General features: G+C 44.8%; 2 protein-coding genes across 2 annotated transcripts; both read left to right on the top strand.

Annotated features, from left to right (window-relative positions):
• Positions 1–1,600: 1,600 nt before the first annotated feature.
• On the top strand, positions 1,601–2,542 carry LOC141206886 (olfactory receptor 5J3-like). The gene has a single exon (XM_073664255.1). The coding sequence runs from the start codon at positions 1,601–1,603 to the stop codon at positions 2,540–2,542; it is 942 nt and encodes a 313-aa protein (XP_073520356.1).
• Positions 2,543–18,504: 15,962 nt separating this feature from the next.
• On the top strand, positions 18,505–19,521 carry LOC141206885 (olfactory receptor 5B12-like). Its single transcript, XM_073664254.1, has one exon. The coding sequence runs from the start codon at positions 18,505–18,507 to the stop codon at positions 19,519–19,521; it is 1,017 nt and encodes a 338-aa protein (XP_073520355.1).
• Positions 19,522–22,982: the final 3,461 nt, after the last annotated feature.

The raw sequence follows: 22,982 nt of genomic DNA, 5'->3' as shown, positions 1-22,982 counted from the left end.
TCTGCTTCCCGCTATCCTATATGGAGCCTTCCTAGCAGGTTTGGTGGGGGGTCGCACCAATAAATGATCACGACCTCCAGTTCTTGGCTGAGGGATGATTTACCTCCACCAACTTGGGAATCCGGTACACTTCCGCGGCCTGACCCTTCACCCGATATAACGCGGGTTTGCAACGGTTGCTGTCTGTTCTGCTCTCTTAGGGTCCCTTCTGCCTTCTTGTTTCTGGAGCCTTTCTACTCCTCTGTCTCTCTTCTTTCCTTCCTTCTCATTCTCCTCTTCTCCTCTCTGGCCCCAGCCTTCTCTCTAGGCCTGCCTCGTGGAGCTGAGCTCAGGCTGAGCCTCGGCTCCCTGTCAGCTCTCTACTCCTTTACTCTGCTGTGCTTCTCAACTGAACTTCTAACATGGCTCCCACCTTTTATCTGCTTCTCTGTGTCTGAGCTCAGGTGACCTGCACCCAATGAGCTCCTTCCTGTGCTCCAGAAACCGTCCCCTTTCTGCTCCTACACCACTGGGTTCTTTTCCCCCCTCCCCACTCCAGCCAGGGACATGGTCAGTTGTGCCTGCATAAATGGGAGCACCGTCGAGCTGTCCCCCGGAAATGGGGTGTGTGTGCTGTATGCAGCTAACTGAGCCCTGGTCCACACTCCATCCTTACCTGGGAGTGGAATATCACACCTCTGGTTGAGGTGCAAAACCCCTGTAGCAACCGAACCCTCGGGGCGCTACACTCATCTTCCCCCGATCTTCTCCTTACTGATTCCCTGATGCTCATCTTCCCCTGAATCCTCTCCTTATTGATCCTCTGATGCTCATCTTCTCCAGGATCTTCTCCTTACAGATCCTCCGATGCTCATCTTCCCCAGGATCCTCTCCTTACTGATCCTCTGATGCTCATCTTCCCCCGATCCTCTCCTTACTGATTCCCTGATGCTCATACTCTCCTGGATCCTTTCCTTACAGATCAGGCCTACTACATTCAGTTCATGGTTACTATGAAGAATAATAATACAACACAAGACCACTTTTTCCTGGATCCTAACAGTCCAAACAGACCTCCACCCTCCTCATGTGTCGCGGCGGCCCTATTCTAGTTTCTGTCCCTTAGACACTCGCCTTGTTACTCTCTCAAATTCCCGTCAGACGCCGTCTCATGTATTTTCAGCTCCTGACGCTTAGTAAAGTATCTACATTTTTGTCAATAAGATCACTTTTTGGATCTAGATTTGCTGTTGGTGTACAGGAAAACCACAGAAGGATTTGCCCTTGTGCCAAAATCCATGTCAATATGAATGAGTCGTGAGTTATTAAAAAAATAATTCTTTAAAACTGTCTGGAAAATAATTAGTAATCTCAAGTGACAAACACAAAAACTGCAAAATATAATTACTGCTCTGAGGTTCTGTTGGAATAATCCAAGCCTGACATCTCTTGGGAAGGTAAATATTTCTCTATATCTTTCAGGCAACAATGACTCCACTTGAACAATATGAACCTTTCAGGTGACGTCTGTGCCGACCTCTTGTGTCCTCGAGTTCTTGCTAATTACCCAATGTCTCTTTGACCCACACCATTCAGGTTTCTAAATACTTTGACCTAAGTGATGAAGAATTTAACCAAGATCTCTGCGTTTCTCCTCATCGGCCTCTCAGATCATCCGCACAACTTACATCTTCTCTTCGTTGTCTTCTTCTTCATCTATATCTTGACTGTCATCACAAACTTTCTGATCATCGTTTTCGTCTTCTCCGACTCCCAGCTTCACACTCCAATGTATTTCTTTCTCGGAAATTTGGCTTTTATAGACGTCTCCTACTCTTCAGTGACGGCTCCTAAATTGCTCCTTGACTTGGCTACCGAAAACCACTCAATATCTTTTCCAGCCTGCACTACCCAAGTCTTCTTCTTCATCTACTTGGCCAGTGCAGAGCTCTTCTTGCTCTCTGCTATGTCCTATGACAGATACATTGCCATCTGCCACCCCCTACACTACACCCAGATCATGTCCTGGACGGCTTGTACCTACATGGCCTCTGGAGTTTGGGTGCTTGGGTTCCTCTACTCCTTGGTCCACACTTTATTCACACTCAGGTTGACCTTCTGTGGTCCAAACACCATCCATAACTTCTTCTGTGACCTTCCTCATCTGTTCCAGATCTCTTGTACTGATATTTTCCTAAACATCCTGGTCTCATTATTGGTAGGAGGAAGCTTCGGAATTGGGGCTTTTTCCGTCACATTTGTCCCCTACTTTCGCATCTTACGCACCGTTCTCAGGATCCGGACCAGTCACGGAAAGCTTAAAGCCTTCTCCACCTGCACCTCTCATCTGACGGTGGTGTTTATCTTCTACGGGTCCATTATCTTTATCTATTTTGTGCCCACCACCAGTAATCTCTTTACTCTTAACAAGGTGGTTTCTGTGACATATGCCCTCATTAACCCTTTACTTAATCCCCTGATCTACAGTATCAGAAACAAGGACCTGAAAGATGCTGTCAAGAGAGTCGTCTATCCATATAAGCGAAAAATTGACGATTTGTGATATCAGATTGGGGTTTAGTGACACTGGGGCGGCATCACGACCTTCTTACGGCAGAATCCTGGGTTGTAAACTAACCTATGGGTTTTAGAAATGTTTAATTTTCTGTAGTGTCGTGACCTTAGATACATCCCTAAGGCTGCGTCCCCACTATGCGTTTTTCAAGCGTTTTTGCCGCGGAATTTCCGCAGCGAAAACGCTTAAAAAACGCTTGGTAATACGTGCCCCATGTTCCCCAATGATAATCCGCATGTGCTGTGCACATGCTGCGGAAATTTCCGCTGCGGATTATCATTGCGGAAAAATCCGCAGCGTGTCCATTAATTTTGCGGACACGCAGCGTAATTGCCGCCATTGACTTGTATTGAAACGCATATTATCCGTGTCAGCACATTTGCAGATACGGATATTATGCGATTCTATGTGCGGATGGTACCTGGGTCTGGAGAAGAGAAGACTCTCCTCCAGACCCAGGTACCATAGAACCTGTAAAAAAAAATTATTTACAATAAAAAATAAAGATTATACTCACCTTCCGATGGCTCCCGGTGTTTTCTCCGCTCCGTCTGGTCTGTTGTATGGGTCGCGGTGGTGGGAAAGGACCTGCCATGGCGTCATTTAGTCATGTGACAGGTCACGCGACCGCTGATGTTGGCGGTCGCGTGACCTGTCACATGACTTGACTCAATGACGTCACCGCAGGTCCTTTGCCACCACTGCGACCCATACAACAGACCAGACGGAGCGGAGAAAACACCGGGAGCCATCGGAAGGTGAGTATAATCTTTATTTTTTACTTTTTACCATTCTTATTCTTTTTTTTTTAACTATTACTTGGTCACACTATATATGCCGGTTGCCGTTTGCATGGATTTATATAGTGTGACCAAGTTGTCAAGCACTTTCCAAGTGATGCTAAAATCGCTTGTCAACCCGCATGCGGAAATGCAAGTGAAGAACGCTTCTACCTGGCGGGAAAAACGCATGTAAAATCCGCATGTACAATCCGCATGTGCAATCCGCATGTACAATCCGCATGCATTTTTCCTGCCAGGGAGTAGCGGAAACAATCTGCAGCATTTCTGCATCGTGGGCACTTAGGTTTAGAGGTCATTTTTTCCTTTTCTTGTCTTATTGTATTTGTTATTGTAATATTGGCCTGAGGAAGGTGCTGGTCCAGTGCCGAAACGCGTCCCCTATTTTATCCTGAATAAATCTGTTACTTCCATTTCTGCGTATCTTCATGAATCAGCAGCACCGTTGGTTACCTTTTTTTACTTTTAACCCTTTTATCCCTGTAGCGGCGGTCCTGTGCCAAATTATCGGCATCATAGCTCCCATCGCTGAGTGCGTACAAACAATGACAGGTAGGACCATCGGAGCTTCCGTTATACTGTAAATGGTCACAGGAAAGAATTGTGATAGTTTATTTTCTAATCCTGTTACATTTTTAGCAGGTTCTTTGCTGCATAGGAAGTAGAGAAGACATTATTAGTATTAGTATAGTCACTATATGTCCATGCATTGTACCAGGGCACTTGTAGATAGACCACATAGGAGGGTCTGTGGAGACATTGTGAGCCCCAGCTTATAAAGGGCCCATAAGATGTGGGCAGTAGGATCCTGTTCAGGATCCTGGACCTGCAAAAACAAAGGCGAGGAACAATTACCAAATCTTACCTAGATGTGGGTGAGAAGACACAAGTGATGGGCAAAGGAGGAAGTCAACCACTGAGTCTTTGTTCTGCGCACGAAAACCAGCAGACACCAACAAGAGATGAGAGAAATTCCCAAAATTTGTTTCTTCTTGAAGTCGGCTGAAAAATTCAAATAGATCCGACACGAAAAGTGCTGCAAAGAATCCAACTGTCCGGAAAAGGTGTGTGTAACACTCTGAGGTCTCCTAGGACTGATTCCAAACTCTTTCAAGCTCTTTATTAGAAACGTGGAGTAACGTGGAGTAACGTGAAGTAACGTGGAGTAACGTGGAGTAACATGGAGTAACGTGAAGTAACGTGGAGTAACGTGGAGTAACATGGAGTAACATGGAGTAACGTGAAGTAACGTGAAGTAACGTGGAGTAACGTGGAGTAACATGGAGTAACGTGAAGTAACGTGGAGTAACGTGGAGTAACATGGAGTAACGTGAAGTAACGTGGAGTAACATGGAGTAACGTGGAGTAACATGGAGTAACATGGAGTAGGAGTAACGTGGAGTAGCGTGGAGTAACATGGAGTAACGTGAAGTAACATGGAGTAACGTGAAGTAACATGGAGTAACGTGGAGTAACATGGAGTAGCGTGGAGTAACATGGAGTAACGTGAAGTAACGTGGAGTAACGTGAAGTAACGTGGAGTAACGTGGAGTAGCGTGGAGTAACATGGAGTAACGTGAAGTAACATGGAGTAACGTGGAGTAACATGGAGTAGCGTGGAGTAACATGGAGTAGCGTGGAATAACATGGAGTAACGTGAAGTAACGTGAAGTAACATGGAGTAACGTGAAGTAACGTGGAGTAACATGGAGTAACGTGGAGTGACGTGGAGTGACGTGGAGTGACGTGGAGTAACGTGGAGTAACGTGGAGTAGCGTGGAGTAACGTGGAGTAGCGTGGAGTAACGTGGAGTAGCGTGCAGTAGCGTGCAGTAGCGTGGAGTAACGTGGAGTAGCGTGGAGTAACGTGGAGTAACGTGGAGTAGCGTGGAGTAACATGGAGTAACGTGGAGTAGCGTGGAGTAACATGGAGTAACGTGGAGTAGCGTGGAGTAACATGGAGTAACATGGAGTAACTTGGAGTAACGTGGAGTAGCGTGGAGTGACGTGGGTTGCCAGCGCCTGGGGCAAGTGTTTTGCGCCCCCTATCCCGTGCACCGTTAGCACCCACGAGTCCCCTCCACCCTTCCAGCATTGCAGCCCTTATCCCCCAGTTTGCTCTTTGACCCTCTATTTATTTTCTGCTGTTTGCTGAATTTTGACATCAAAATAAAAAGTTATAAGTTGTTATGTCTTTTTTAACTTATTGTAACTATTTTATTACCCCAGTCCTGAGCTTTGTCCTAATCCATGTAAAGGTTAGAAAAATATGTAAAAGTTTAAATGTTTGTCATAATGTTGGCGGAGTTACTTTGACACGGCGCCCTATATTATATTTGTGACCATTTCCTCAGCTGTGAGAGGAGAGGTGGAGCACTGCAGGAGAACACAGTGCGGCCTTTATCATCTCAGTTGCTGCCTATGCAGAGTGCAGCAGTGGAGATTAATTTGTTTTCATCTGCTGTGCTCTGTATAGGCATTGACAGAGACGACAAAGGTAACGGTATAATATTGAGAGCTGTATCATCCCAGTCACTGCCTATGAGGAGTGCAGCAGTCCATGGCAAACTCCTCTTCAATGCTGCGCTCTGCATAGGAAGCTGCGTCACAGAGGCATTGACCGAAATGTGATTTATTTTACTCATCTAGCTGGCCAGCTACAGGGTGAGAACTTACTGCACCCCAAAAAGAAGCAGCAGTAGGGGAAGGGTTAAGTTTTGTGCTTCCTGCAATACCTCTGGGTGAGACTGCACTGATTATTGAGAATTATTCAGATTCGCAAACTTGGACAAATTTAGAATAATTTGTGCCAAACTCAATTTGTACAAAATCAACTCGATCATCTGTATCACCAAGACGTGTGTATTATTATTATTATTATTATTATTATTATTATTATATGATGTTGGAGGTAGAAGTATCTTATATATCACCAGTCTGGGCTCTCTACTAAAGATGCCCAGTACAAAACTAAAGCAGAACCAGACTAGAAAATCATTGTGAATAGAGCAATATTTTACAATTTATTTCTTTATTTTCAGTGTATTGATACAATTATTAAAAACTTTAAAAGCTTCTTTATGTTTCTTGGTGCTCACTCCACTCACTCCTTTCTTCCTATGACACAACCCCCCATCCCTGCCTGTGAATGTGATCTCTAATGGTGGTAACGTCCCTTTATTTAATGTTCTAAACAAGGGGTTGTAGGGACACACACGCCAAGCTGACCATATATAATGCATCCATCACACCTGCCGCGAGGGCACACTGGGAGCTGAGAGATGTGATGTATATAGAGGGGCTTAAAGGAAAGGTATATTTCATGATGGGGATCTACAGTGTATAGAGGGGCTGAAATATGTAATGCAGGATGGGGCTGTATATAAGGGGTTGAGAAGAGATATACTGCAAGATGGGGCTGTACATAGAGGGGCTGAAATATGTACTGCAGGATGGGGCAGTATATAAGGCGTTGAGAAGAGATATATTGCAAGATGGGGCTATACATAGAGGGGCTGAAATATGTACTGCAGGATGGGGCAGTATATAGGGGGTTGAGAAAAGTAATGGGGCTATACATAGAGGGGCTGAAATGAGAGATCTACTGCAGGGTGGGTTTGTGTATACAAGAGACAGAAAGGAGAGATATACTGCAGCATGGGGCTGTATATGGGGGCTGAGATAAGTGATATACTCCAGGATGGGGCTGTATTAAGATGATCTGAAAGAAGTGATATACTGCAGGATGGGGCTGTATATTGGGGTTGAGAAGAGAGATATGCTGCAGGATGGGGCTGTACATAGAGGGGCTGAAATATGTACTGCAGGATGGGGCAGTATATAGGGGGTTGAGAAGAGTGATGGGGCTGTACATAGAGGGGCTGAAATGAGAGATCTACTGCAGGGTGGGTCTGTGTATACGAGAGACGGAAAGGAGAGATGTACTGTAGCATGGGGCTGTATATGGGGGCTGAGATAAGTGATATACTCCAGGATGGGGCTGTATAAAGATGGTCTGAAAGAAGTGATATACTGTAGGATGGGGCTGTATATAGGGGTTGAGAAGAGAGATATACTGCAGGATCGGGCTGAGATAAGTGACATACTCCAGGATGGGGCAGTATATAGATGATATAGATGAGTATAGGGAGCAGAAAAATGGGCTATACTGTAGGATGGTGCTTTATATAGAGGGGCTGAGAGAAGTGATATACAGTGGTGGCCAAAAGTATTGGCACCCCTGCAATTCTGTCAGATAATACTCTGTTTCTTCCTGAAAATGATTGCAATCACAAATTCTTTGGTCTTATTCGCTTCATTTAATTTGTCTTCAATGAAAAAACACAAAAAGAATTGTCCTAAAGCCAAATTGGATATAATTCCACACCAAACCTAAAAAAGGGGGTGGACAAAAGTATTGGCACCCTTTGAAAAATCATGTGATGCTTCTGTAATTGGTGTAATTAACAGCACCTGTAACTTACCTGTGGCACCTAACAGGTGTTGGCAATAACTAAATCACACTTGCAGCCAGTTAACATGGAGTAAAGTTGACTCAACCTCTGTCCTGTGTCCTTGTGTGACCACATTGAGCATGGAGAAAAGAAAGAAGACCAAAGAACTGTCTGAGGACTTGAGAAACCAAATTGTGAGGAAGCATGAGCAATCTCAAGGCTACAAGTCCATCTCCAAAGACCTGAATGTTCCTGTGTCTTCCGTGCGCAGTGTCATCAAGAAGTGTAAAGCCCATGGCACTGTGGCTAACCTCCCTAGATGTGGGCGGAAAAGAAAAACTGACGAGAGATTTCAACGCAAGATTGTGCGGATGGTGGATAAAGAACCTCGACTAACATCCAAACAAGTTCAAGCTGCCCTGCAGTCAGAGGGTACAACAGTGTCAACCCGTACTATCCGTCGACGTCTGAATGAAAAGGGACTGTATGGTAGGATACCCAGGAAGACCCCACTTCTTACCCCGAGACATAAAAAAGCCAGGCTGGAGTTTGCCAAAACTTACCTGAGAAAGCCTAAAACGTTTTGGAAGAATGTTCTCTGGTCAGATGAGACTAAAGTAGAGCTTTTTGGGAAAAAGCATCAACATAGAGTGTACAGGAAAAAATAAGAGGCATTCAAAGAAAAGAACACCATCCCTACAGTCAAACATGGCGGAGGTTCCCTGATGTTTTGGGGTTTCTTTGCTGCCTCTGGCACTGGACTGCTTGACCGTGTGCATGGCATTATGAAGTCTGAAGACTACCAACAAATTTTGCAGCATAATATAGGGTCCAGTGTGAGAAAGCTGGGTCTCCCTCAGAGGTCATGGGTCTTCCAGCAGGACAATGACCCAAAACACACTTCCAAAAGCACTATAAAATGGTTTGAGAGAAAGCACTGGAGACTTCTAAGGTGGCCAGCAATGAGTCCAGACCTGAATCCCATAGAACACCTGAGGAGAGATCTCAAAATGGCAGTTTGGAGAAGGCACCTTCAAATATCAGGGACCTGGAGCAGTTTGCCAAAGAAGAATGGTCTACAATTCCAGCAGAGCATTGTAAGAAACTCATTGATGGTTACCGGAAGCGGTTGTTCGCAGTTATTTTAGCTAAAGGTTGTGCAACCAAGTATTAGGCTGAGGGTGCCAATACTTTTGTCTGGCCCATTTTTGGAGTTTTGTGTGAAATGATCAATGATTTGATTTTTGCTTCATTCTCTTTTGTGTTTTTTCCTTGCAAGCAAATTAAATGAAGATAATAATACCAAAGAATCTGTGATTGCAATCATTTTCAGGAAGAAACTGGGTATTATCTGACAGAATTGCAGGGGTGCCAATACTTTTGGCCACCACTGTATATAGGGAGATGAGAGGAGATATACTGTAGGAGAGATATCGTGTAGGATGGGACTTTGTATACAGAGGACAAAAAGGAGAGACATACTGCACGATGGGACTGTACATGGAGGCTGAGCTTAGTGATATACTGCAGGATTGAGCTGTTTGTTGGCTGCTGAGAGATCTGTGATGTGAAAATGCAAATGCTGCTGTATTTATGAATATAGCATTATACGGTATAGAGCACTACAGACCAAAAGTTTGGACACACCTTCTCATTTAAAGATTTTTCTGTATTTTCATAACTATGAAAATTGTACATTCACACTGAAGGCATCAAAACTATGAATTACCACATGTGGAATTATATACTTAACAAAAAAGTGTGAAACAACTGAAAATATGTCTTATATTCTAGGTTCTTCACAGTAGCCACCTTTTGCTTTGATGACTGCTTTGCACACTCTTGGCATTCTCTTGATGAGCTTCAAGAGGTAGTCACCGGAAATGGTCTTCCAACAATCTTGAAGGAGTTCCCAGAGACGCTTAGCACTTGTTGGCCCTTTTGCCTTCACTCTGCGGTCCAGCTCACCCCAAACTTTTTTCTTAAGTATATAATTCCACATGTGGTAATTCATAGTTTTGATGCCTTCAGTGTGAATGTACAATGTTCATAGTCATGAAAATACAGAAAAATCTTTACATGAGCAGGTGTGTCCAAACTTTTGGTCTGTACAGTATGTGGGGCCATTATACTGTATGGAGAACTATGTGGGGCCATTATACTGTATGGAGGACTATGTGGGGCCATTATACTGTATGGAGGACTATGTGGGGCCATTATACTGTATGGAGGACTATGTGGGGTCCATTATACTGTATGGAGGACTATGTGGGGCCCATTATACTGTATGGAGGACAATGTGGGATCCATTATACTGTATGGAGGACTATGTGGGGCCCATTATACTGTATGGAGGACTATGTGGGGCCATTATACTGTATGGAGGACAATGTGGGATCCATTATACTGTATGGAGGACTATGTGGGGCCCATTATACTGTATGGAGGACTATGTGGGGCCATTATACTGTATGGAGGACTATGTGGGGCCATTATACTGTATGGAGGACTATGTGGGGTCCATTATACTGTATGGAGGACTATGTGGGGCCCATTATACTGTATGGAGGACTATGTGGGGCCATTATACTGTATGGAGGACTATGTGGGACCATTATACTGTATGGAGGACTATGTGGGGCCATTATACTGTATGGAGGACTATGTGGGGCCCATTATACTGCATGGAGGACTATGTGGGGCCATTATACTGTATGGAGGACTATGTGGGGCCGTTATACTGTATGGAGGACTATGTGGGGCCCATTATTCTGTATGGAGGACTATGTGGGGCCCATTATACTGTATGGAGGACTATGTGGGGCCATTATACTGTATGGAGGACTATGTGGAGCCATTATACTGTATGGAGGACTTTGTGGAGCCATTATACTGTATGAAGGACTATGTGGGGCCATTATACTGTATGGAGGACTATGTGGGGCCATTATACTGTATGGAGGACTATGTGGGACCCATTATACTGTATGGAGGACTATGTGGGGCCCATTATACCGTATGGAGGACTATGTGGGGCCATTATACTGTATGGAGGACTATGTGGGGCCCATTATACTGTATAGAGGACTATGTGGGGCCATTATACTGTATGGAGGACTATGTGGGGCCCATTATACTGTATAGAGGACTATGTGGGGCCATTATACTGTATGGAGGACTATGTTGGGCCCATTATACTGTATGAAGGACTATGTGGGGCCATTATACTGTATGGAGGACTATGTGGGGCCCATTATACTGTATGGAGGACTATGTGGGGCCATTATACTGTATGGAGGACTATGTTGGGCCGATTATACTGTATGAAGGACTATGTGGGGCCATTATACTGTATGGAGGACTATGTGGGGCCATTGTACTGTATGGAGGACTATGTGGGGCCCATTATACTGTATGGGGGAGTATGTGGGGCCTTTTATACTGTATGGAGGACTATGTGGGGAGCAGTATACTGTATGAAGGACTCTTTGTGGCCATTATACTGTATGGAGGACTATGTGGGACCATTATACTGTATGGAGGACTATGTGCGGATCACATTTGAAGAATCATACTGGGATGCGGTCACCATTCTTTGTTGGGGGGATTGAGGGTGGTACAGTAGGGTGATCATACCATTCATGTGGAGGGTACTGTGGAGGAATTCACTGTGGGGGTATCTCACTGTGTTTGGGGACATTTGTTTACATCATACTTTATTATCTGTATTATTCAAGGTTTTTTATCCTTTGTTTTTACATTTGCTTTTTACTGCTCTGACATAACATATATTATTCCAATATTTTATTCTAAAATCTGTTAATTAAAATATACTTTGTTCGTGGGACGACCCCTTTAAGATTGTTTCCATATGAAAAGGTTCATCGTTACATTTGATGATAAAGGAAAAACTTCCTCAATTGTACATTTTTTTAAATAAATATCAAGGTCGGCCCGTGACTTTGTCCAAGCTTTTTATCTTGGCCCTCTGTGTATTTGAGTTTGACATCCCTGACATGAGGTGAATTCTAACCAGGGGCGGACATACCGCCGGTGCAGCTGCACTGGGGTCTGGAGGTGGAGGGGGGCCCTTGCAGGGCGTCTAATACTGAAGGAAATCTGGCCTGTTTCTAGAGCCCGAGGCTCCAGGAGGCCCATGACCAGATTTCCCTTATCATACGCGGGGGGGTCAGGAAGCGGAGGACGGATCCTTCCAGCTCCGCTGCTGACAGGAGGAAAATGGCAGCGGAGCTGAGGGATCCGTCCTCTACTTCCTGCCCTTTCTCCCTGACACAGGCTCGCGCGGCTTGATGACGTCAGCATGCAGCGCAGGCCTGGGTCAGAGAGAAAGTTGCCGGCAAAGACAATGCTGCAAAGGGAACGGACGGAGAGGTGAATGCTGTTTTTTTTTGTTTGTTTTTTTACTGCTACACTGGGGAGAGGTCCAGGACAATGAGGTGTAGTGGGGTAGACAATGATGGAGGTGGGGGAGACAATGATGGAGGTGGGGGAAAACAATGATGGAGATAAGTGAAATAACAATGATGGGGATGAGGAAGAACAATGATGATGGAGGTGGGGGAGACAATGATGGAGGTGGGGAGACAGTGATGAGGATGGGTAGATGACAATGATGGAGGTGGGGGAGAACAATGATGATTGAGGTGGAGGAGATGACAATGATGGAGGTGGGGGAGAACAATGATGGAGGTGGAGGAGATGACAATGATGGAGGTGGGGGAGAGCAATGATGGAGGTGGGGAAGGTAACAATGATGGAGATGGGGAAACAATGATGGGGATGGGGAGAACCATGATGGGGAGGGGGGAGATGACAATGATGATGGAGGTGGGTGAGTGACAATGATGGAGGTGGGGGAGAACAATGATGATGGAGGTGGAGGAGATGACAATGATGGAGGTGGGAGAGAGCAATGATGGAGGTGGGGAAGATAACAATGATGGAGATGGGGAAACAATGATGAGGATGGGGAGAACAATGATGAGGATGGGGGAGATGACAATGATGATGGAGGTGGGTGAGGTGACAATGATGGAGGTGGGCGAGATGACAATGATGGAGGTGGGGGAGAATAATGATGATGGAGGTGGAGGAGATGACAATGATGGAGGTGGGAGGGAGCAATGATGGAGGAGGGTAAGATGACAATGATGGAGATGAGGGAGACAATGATGAAAATGGGGGAGACAATGATGAGAATGGGGGAGATGACAATGATGATGGCAGTGGAGGAGAACAATGATGGAGGTGAGGGAGATGACATTGATGGAGGTGGGGGAGACAATGATGGGGATTGGGAGAGCAATGATGGAGGTGGGGGAGACAATGATGAGGATGGGGGAGAGCAATGATGATGGAGGTGGGGAAGATGACAATGATGGAGATGGGGAAGAGTAATGATGGAGGTGGGGGATACAATGATGGGGATGGGGAGAGCAATGATGGAGATGGGGGAGAGAAATTATGGAGGTGGGGGAGACAATGATGGAGGTGGGAGAGAGCATTGATGGAGATGGGAGAGATGACAATGATGGGGATGGACGAGAGCAATGATGAAGGTGGTGATGACAATGATGGAGGTGGGGAGAGCAATGATGGAGGTGAGGGAGATGACAATGATGGGGATGGGGAAAGCAATGATGGAGCTGTGGAGACAATGATGGGGATGGGGGAGAGCAATGATGGAGGTGGGGGATATGACAATGATGGAGATGGGGGAGAGCAGTGATGGAGGTGATGGAGGTGGGGGAGATGACAATGATGGGGATGGGGAAAGCAATGATGGAGCTGGGGGAGACAATGATGGAGATGGGAGAGAGCAATGATGATGAAGGTGGGGAGATGACAATGATGGAGGTGGGTAGATGACAATGACAGAGATTGGGGAGTGCAATGATGGAGGTGGGGGTGATGACAATGATGGAAATGGTGGAGAGCAATGATGGAGGTGACGGAGACAATGATGGGGATGGCGAGAGCAATGATGATGGATGTGGGGAGATGACAATGATGGAGGTGGGGGTGAGAAATGATGGAGGTGGGGGAGATGACAATGATGGGGATGGGCGAGAGCAATGATGGAGGTGGGGGAGATGACAGTGATGGAGGAGATGACAATGATGTAGATGTGGTAGAGCAATGATGGAGATGACAATGATGAAGGTGAAAGAGATGACAATGATGGAGATGGGGAGAGCAATGATGGAGGTGGGGGAGATGACCCCCTTTACTTAAAAAGCCATCCCTGGACCAGAACTGCACTGCTAACTACAGACCAGTCTCTAATCTTCCCTTCATCTCTAAACTCCTGTAATGTTTGGTCCATTCCCGTCTGATCCGCTATCTCTCAGATAACTCTCTTCTCAACCCTTTACAATCTGGTTTCCGCTCCTCACACTACTGAAACTGCCCTCACTAAAGTCTGTAATGATCTACTAATGTAGCATCGGCATCTCTGCCCCATGCCAGGCAGAGACGCCGTCCCTCTCACTTCCCCGTTCCCCGCACGGAGTCCTCCTGCGCTCCTCTTCCTGCTGCGGCCGGCGCGCGCAGCTTCCCGGGCACTGTGCTTAGGGCGCGCGCGCTCCCTCTCTCTTAAAGAGGCCGCGCGCGCCGTCCTAAGGAGTCCCCGGCCAATTGCCGGAGGACCTCCCAAATATAAAACACCTCTTCCAAAATGGAGGTGCCCGAGCAATAGTTGTTGCACAGTATACTTACCTCTGCTTCAGGCCTCAGGTCCAGTTGCCAGCCTGACTACTGTTCCAGTCCGCCAGCCTGACTACTCTCCAGCCCGACAGTCTGTCTTCCGTTCTACCCGCCAGTCTGTCTATGGGCAAGCCCACCTGCTTACCAGGAGGAAGCACCTGCCAGTTACCTGCCTGCTACCTGCCGTGTCTGCTAGCCCGCTCACCTGGGAGCACTTTCCTGTTACCTGCTAGCCGACCCGGAGGCTCTGCCGTCACTTGCCGTGACCACCTGCCTGCTAACCCAGAGACTTCAGCCTGCTCTGCCGTCACTTGCCGTGACCACCCGCTAGCCTACCTGGAGGCTCTGCCGTCACTTGCCGTGACCACCTGATAGACTACCTGGAGGCTCCTGCTGTCACTTGCCGTGACCACCTGTCTGCTAACCTAGAGACTTCAGCCTGCTCTGCCGTCACGTGCCGTGACCACCTGTCAGCTAACCCAGAGACTTCTGCCTGCTTGCTGTGCCCATCCGCCATACCGGTCAGTCCCAGTCATCTGACCCGTGGGAGCCACCTGCTCTCTTACAAGGTCGTCCCCAGAGTGGCACCTGGTCCCTCTGCTCGGTCCCTCCCTGGTCACGGAGTCGTTAGCCGCCATACGACCAGGGTCGGTCTGAGTTGATACCTAGTTACGCCCCTCTGGGTCCCTCCTTGCACCTCGGCACAGAGGTTCCACCACCCGGATCCGTAACAACTAACAGCTAAATCTAATGGTCACTATTCCCTGCTGTTTCTCCTGGATCTCTCTGCCACTTTTGACACTGTGGATCACCAGCTCCTCCTCACTATGCTCCGCTCTACAGACCTCAAGGACACGGTTCTCTCCTGGTTCTCCTCCTATCTCTCTAACCGCTCTTTCACGGTATCTTTTCTTCTTCCTCTAATCTTCCCCTTACTATCGGGGTTCCACAACCATCAGTCCTAGGTCCCCTCCTCTTCTCTTTGTATATTGCCCCTATGGGTTTCCAGTATCATCTCTATGCTGATGACACCCAGCTATACACCTCTTCACCTGACATCACCCTCACGCTAATACAAAATACCAAGGATTGTCTGTCCGCTGTCTCTAACATCATGTCCTCCCTCTATCTGACACTGAATCTCTCCAAAACTGAACTCCTTGTATTCTCCTCCCTCTACTATACTTGACTTTTCAATTTCCTTGGGTGGTGCCACCATAACTCCCAAGCAGCAAGCTCACTGTCTTGGAGTCATATTTGACACACAACTTTCCTTTATTCCCCATATACAATCACTCACTCACTCACGTCACCTGCACCTTAAAAACCTTTCCAGAATCCGACCTTTTCTCACCTTTGATACTGCAAAAACTCTTACTGTCGCTCTTATTCCCTCTCGTCAGGACTACAACTCTTTTCTAATCAGTCTCCCTCTAAACAAACTCTCTCCTCTCCAATCCATTCTGAATACAGCAGCCAGGGTTGTATTTCTATCAGGCTGCTTCACCGACGCCTCTACCCTGTGCCAGCCATTGCACTGGTTACCCATTCACCACAGAATACAATACAAACTCATCTCTCTCACCCACAAAGCTCTCCACAGTTCTGCACCACCCTATATCTCATCCCTCATTTCTGTCTACCACCCCTCCCGTGCCCTCCGTTATGCAAATGACCTAAGACTAACATCCTCCTTAATCCGAACCTCACACCTCCGTCTCCAAGACTTCTCTTGTGCGGCACCAGTTTTCTGGAATGCACTACCCCAAACGATCCGACTAATATCTAGCCCCCATGTCTTCAAACGTGCTTTAAAAACACATCTGTTTAGACAAGCCGATCACCTCAACTCACCAACCTAACTCTCCCCTGTCTCCTCCTAAATATTAATCTTAATCTGCCCCTACATATTCATCTGTCTCCACATCCTCCATGCACAAAATATCACACGGTAACTGCCCTTAGACAGATACTGGCTGATGACCATCTTCTACCTATTGTGTCCCCCCATTTCCATATAGATTGTAAGCTTGAGAGCAGCCGGATGCTCACTCCTCATGTAACTGTTGAAATGTGATTCATTGTATTGTTTATATTGTCTGTACATGTCCCTACTTAATTGTAAAGCCCTGTGAAATAAGTTGTCGCTATATAAATAAAAATTATTATTATTTATAGATAATGTTGATGATGTGAGAGAGCAATAATGGGGACGGGGGAGATGACAATGATGGAGGTGGGGGAGATGACAATGATGAAGATGGAGGATATGACAATGATTCAGGTGGGGGAGATGACAATGATGGAGGTGGGGGACAGCAATGATGGAGGTAGGGAGATGACAATGATGGAGGTGGGGGAGAGCAATGATGGAGGTAGGGAGATGACAATGATAGAGGTGGGGGAGATGACAATGATGGAGATAGGGGAGATGACAATGATGGAGGTGGGGGAGATGACAATGATGGAGGTGGGGGAGAGCAATGATGGAGGTAGGGAGATGACAATGATGGAGGTGGGGGAGATGACAATGATGGAGATAGGGGAGATGACAATGATGGAGGTGGGGGAGATGACAATGATGGAGGTGGGGGAGAGCAATGATGGAGGTAGGGAGATGACAATGATGGAGGTGGGGGAGAGCAATGATGGAGGTAGGGAGATGACAATGATGGAGGTGGGGGAGATGACAATGATGGAGATGGGGGATATGACAATGATGCAGGTGGGGGAGATGACAATGATGGAGGTGGGGGAGAGCAATGATGGAGGTAGGGAGATGATAATGATGGAGGTGGGGGAGGACAATGATCGAGGTGGGGGAGATGACATTATTTGCAGTCCCATGTTCCCCTCCCCCTCTCACTCCATCATTTGTAGTTTCCCCCTACCTCACCCATTCAATCCATTTTATAAAGAAAAAAAAAAGTTTTTCATACTTACCTCACTTACGATCCCCTGCAGACGCAGCTCCGCTTCTGCTGTTCTGGCAACGGCCAGTGGCGCACTTACATGACGGCGCATATGCGATAATGTCATCGCGTACACGCCGTCACCTGACCAGAAGTCCGGAAAAGGCGGAAGGAGCTGGAGCTTCGAAGTCGTTCAGGTACTTTGACGGCCGCAAAGCTCCGGGAAAGCTCCCAGCGCCAAGGTGTGCACCGCCAAAAGTGGCGACCTGGCAAACACTGTACCTTGTTACTCCCTGTGGCCCCCTCTGCTCACCGGGCCCCATACAGCAGTAAGGTCAGTAATGCCCTGATGGCGGCCCTGCTCAGGAGAAGCAGGTGCTGCTGGGAAATGTAGTTTTAGCAGTTATGAAGAGGATCGCCCATTCAGCTATGTGAACTGAGGGGTAGACAGATGAAAAAAGACAGAAAGGTACAAGAAAGAAACTTTAATGTTGGGCTTAGTCTGTATATTAATAGTAACTATGCATTTATTCTGCTTTGTGAAAAATAATGGAATCAAAGGAATAACCATTTAATATTCTTTCAAGACTAACCTTTTAAATCTATTGTGTTCCTATCATTCTTGGTTCTGTGTTTCCTTGATTCCTCCAGGGGTGGAATTAATGATGTGTCTTCTGAGCTACAACGAATCTCAGGAGCATTTGTAGCAGTAAAATATATTGTGAGCTCAGCATTAGTATCAGCGAGACGACCACCATGAGGGGGAGCAGGACAGAAATCCACACGGAAATCCTCTACGTATATTGTGTTCCTCCAGGTTATATTCTCACTGTCAATAACTACATTTTGTCTTAGGAACCAGTGAATGGAAAGCCAGATTTCCATCATTAAAGTCAATGCAGAAGAATGCTACCAAAATACTTGAAATGTTGCAGTTTCAAGAACTTTTTGAGTCTTCTGTTTTCTTCAGTAGTCTCCTTTGACTTCTCGTTTCATGACGTCTTCGGGGATATCTTCTCCTGTACTTTTCCCTTTTAGGCTCCTTTTGCTGATACTGTGATGAGAAACCAAACCCTTTGGTCTGAATTGTACTTGTTGGGGATGTCTGATGTCCAGAACCTCCAGCTTCTTCTGTTCCTGCTCTTCTTCCATGTCTATCTCCTGACCCTCCTCACTAATCTTCTCATCATTCTCCTGGTGGTCGTGGACTCTCACCTCCATAGCCCCATGTACTTCTTTCTTGGGAACCTGGCCTGTCTGGATATGGGTTGCTCCTCCATCACGTCTCCACGTTTGCTCTACGACTTGAGCACCAACGATAAGACAATTTCTGTAGCAGCCTGTATGAGCCAAGTCTTTTTCTTCATATTTTTCGCCACTTGTGAGATTCTTCTATTGGCGGTGATGTCTTATGACCGGTACATTGCCATCTGTAGACCTCTGCATTACATCCAGGTCATGGGGTGGAAGACATGTGTCCACCTGGCGGTGGTAGTGTGGACACTTGGCATGCTCTATTCATTGATACATACAATCTTCACCTTGAGGTTGACCTTCTGCGCCTCGAACGTGGTCTGGAGTTTCTTCTGTGATGTGTCAAAGTTGTTGCAGATTTCCTGCACTGATACATTTGTCAACCTGCTGTCCATCTTCATCCTCGGGGGGCTTCTCGGACTCAGTTCTCTGCTTATGACATTCATTCCTTACATCACCGTGTTCTCCACCATCCTGAAGATCAGAGGCAAGGACAAGAGATTTAAAGCTTTCTCCACTTGCTCTTCCCACCTGACAGTTGTCTTCATCTTCTATGGGACCCTTGTCTTTAACTACTTTAGACCGACCACCAGTTACTACCACTCGGCTGACAGAGTTGTGTCAGTGTTTTATACTCTGGTCACTCCACTAGTGAACCCATTAGTGTATAGTCTGAGGAACCAAGAGCTGAAGGCAGCACTGCTAAGACTGTACAAGACCTACAGACAGGAGGGAGGGAGGCAAAGACTGCAAGAGCCGAGAGGGAAGAGACAAGGTCCAGCAAAAAACAATGAACCCATATGGGGGCTCCCTTCTACATAAGTCATTCTGGTATAACCTGGGAATCTCCTGTAAATCAATATATATGTATAGCTGGTATAACCTAGGCATCGCCTGTATGTAATAAAATATATGTACAGCTGGTATAACCTGGGCATCTCCTGTATATAATTATATATGTACAGCTGGTATAACCTGGGTATCTCCTGTAAATCAATATATATGTACAGCTGGTATAACCTAGGCATCGCCTGTATGTAATAAAATATATGTACAGCTGGTATAACCTGGGCGTCTCCTGTATATAATTATATATGTACAGCTGGTATAACCTGAACATCTCCTGTATATAATTATATATGTACAGCTGGTATAACCTGGGCATCTCCTGTATATAATTATATATGTACAGCTGGTATAACCTGGGCATCTCCTGTATATAATTATATATGTACAGCCGGTATAACCTGGGCATCTCCTGTATATAATTATATATGTACAGCTGGTATAACCTGGGTATCTCCTGTATATAATTATATATGTACAGCTGGTATAACCTGGGCATCTCCTGTATATAATTATATATGTACAGCCGGTATAACCTGGGCATCTCCTGTATATAATTATATATGTACAGCCGGTATAACCTGGGTATCTCCTGTATATAATTATATATGTACAGCTGGTATAACCTGAACATCTCCTGTATATAATTATATATGTACAGCTGGTATAACCTGGGCATCTCCTGTATATAATTATATATGTATAGCTGGTATAACCTGGGAATCTCCTGTATATAATTATATATGTATAGCTGGTATAACCTGGGCATCTCCTGTATATAATTATATATGTATAGCTGGTATAACCTGGGCATCTCCTGTATATAATTATATATGTACAGCTGGTATAATCTGGGCATCTCCTGTATATAATTATATATGTTTAGCTGGTATAACCTGGGCATCTCCTGTATATAATTATATATATACAGCTGGTATAACCTGGGAATCTCCTGTATATAATTATATATGTACAGCTGGTATAACCTGGGCATCTCCTGTATATAATTATATATGTACAGCTGGTATAACCTGGGAATCTCCTGTATATAATTATATATGTACAGCTGGTATAACCTGAACATCTCCTGTATATAATTATATATGTACAGCTGGTATAACCTGGGCATCTCCTGTATATAATTATATATGTATAGCTGGTATAACCTGGGAATCTCCTGTATATAATTATATATGTATAGCTGGTATAACCTGGACATCTCCTGTATATAATTATATATGTATAGCTGGTATAACCTGGGCATCTCCTGTATATAATTATATATGTACAGCTGGTATAACCTGGGAATCTCCTTTATATAATTATATATGTACAGCTGGTATAACCTGGGCATCTCCTGTATATAATTATATATGTACAGCTGGTATAACCTGGGCATCTCCTGTATATAATTATATATGTACAGCTGGTATAACCTGGGCATCTCCTGTATATAATTATATATGTATAGCCGGTATAACCTGGGCATCTCCTGTATATAATTATATATGTACAGCTGGTATAACCTGGGCATCTCCTGTATATAATTATATATGTACAGCTGGTATAACCTGGGCATCTCCTGTATATAATTATATATGTACAGCTGGTATAACCTGAGCATCTCCTTTATATAATTATATATGTACAGCTGGTGTAACCAGGGCATCTCCTGTATATAATTATATATGTACAGCTGGTATAACCTGGGCATCTCCTGTATATAATTATATATGTACAGCTGGTATAACCTGAGCATCTCCTGTATATAATTATATATGTACAGCTGGTATAACCTGGGCATATCCTGTATATAATTATATATGTACAGCTGGTATAACCTGGGCATCTCCGGTATATAATTATATATGTACAGCTGGTATAACCTGGGCATCTCCTGTATATAATTATATACTGTATGTACAGCTGGTATAACCTGGGCATCTCCTGTATATAATTATATATGTACAGCCGGTATAACCTGGGCATCTCCTGTATATAATTATATATGTACCGCTGGTATAATCTGGGCATCTCCTGTATATAATTATATATGTACAGATGGTATAACCTGGGTATCTCCTGTATATAATTATATATGTACAGCTGGTATAACCTGGGCATCTCCTGTATATAATTATATACTGTATGTACAGCTGGTGTAACCTGGGCATCTCCTGTATATAATTATATATGTACAGCTGGTATAACCTGAGCATCTCCTGTATATAGTTATATATGTACAGCTGGTATAACCTGGGCATCTCCTGTATATAATTATATATGTACAGCTGGTATAACCTGGGCATCTCCTGTATATAATTATATACTGTATGTACAGCTGGTGTAACCTGGGCATCTCCTGTATATAATTATATATGTACAGCTGGTATAACTTGGGCATCTCCTGTATATAATTATATATGTACAGCTGGTATAACCTGGGTATCTCCTGTATATAATTATATACTGTATGTACAGCTGGTGTAACCTGGGCATCTCCTGTATATAATTATATACTGTATGTACAGCTGGTATAACCTGGGCATCTCCTGTATATAATTATATATGTACAGCTGATATAACCTGGGCATCTCCGGTATATAATTATATATGTACAGCTGGTATAACCTGGGCATCTCCTGTATATAATTATATACTGTATATACAGCTGGTATAACCTGGGCATCTCCTGTATATAATTATATATGTACAGCTGGTACAACCTGGGCATCTCCTGTATATAATTATATATGTACCGCTGGTATAATCTGGGCATCTCCTGTATATAATTATATATGTACAGCTGGTGTAACCTGGGCATCTCCTGTATATAATTATATATGTACAGCTGGTATAACCTGGGCATCTCCTGTATAAAATTATATATGTACAGCTGGTATAACCTGGGCATCTCCTGTATATAATTATATATGTACCGCTGGTATAATCTGGGCATCTCCTGTATATAATTATATATGTACAGCAGGTATAACCTGGGTATCTCCTGTATATAATTATATATGTACAGCTGGTATAACCTGGGCATCTCCTGTATATAATTATATACTGTATATACAGCTGGTGTAACCTGGGCATCTCCTGTATATAATTATATATGTACAGCTGGTATAACCTGGGCATCTCCTGTATATAATTATATACTGTATGTACAGCTGGTGTAACCTGGGCATCTCCTGTATATAATTATATATGTACAGCTGGTATAACCTGGGCATCTCCTGTATATAATTATATATGTACAGCTGGTATAACCTGGGCATCTCCTGTATATAATTATATACTGTATGTACAGCTGGTGTAACCTGGGCATCTCCTGTATATAATTATATATGTACAGCTGGTATAACCTGGGCATGTCCTGTATATAATTATATATGTACAGCTGGTATAACCTGGGCATCTCCTGTATATAA

The sequence above is a fragment of the Phyllobates terribilis genome, unplaced genomic scaffold (genome assembly GCF_046119375.1).
Source record: "Phyllobates terribilis strain yellow unplaced genomic scaffold, ASM4611937v1 Scaffold_143__1_contigs__length_4665640, whole genome shotgun sequence".
In the NCBI taxonomy this organism is placed as follows: Eukaryota; Metazoa; Chordata; class Amphibia; order Anura; family Dendrobatidae; genus Phyllobates; species Phyllobates terribilis.
This window is presented reverse-complemented; position numbering and strand designations above follow the sequence as displayed.

What these genes read in the sequence shown, in the direction of transcription:
- LOC141206886 (XM_073664255.1), top strand. Translation starts at nt 1,601, where the DNA reads ATGAAGAATTTAACCAAGATCTCTGCGTTTCTCCTCATCGGCCTCTCA.
- LOC141206885 (XM_073664254.1), top strand. Translation starts at nt 18,505, where the DNA reads ATGAGAAACCAAACCCTTTGGTCTGAATTGTACTTGTTGGGGATGTCT.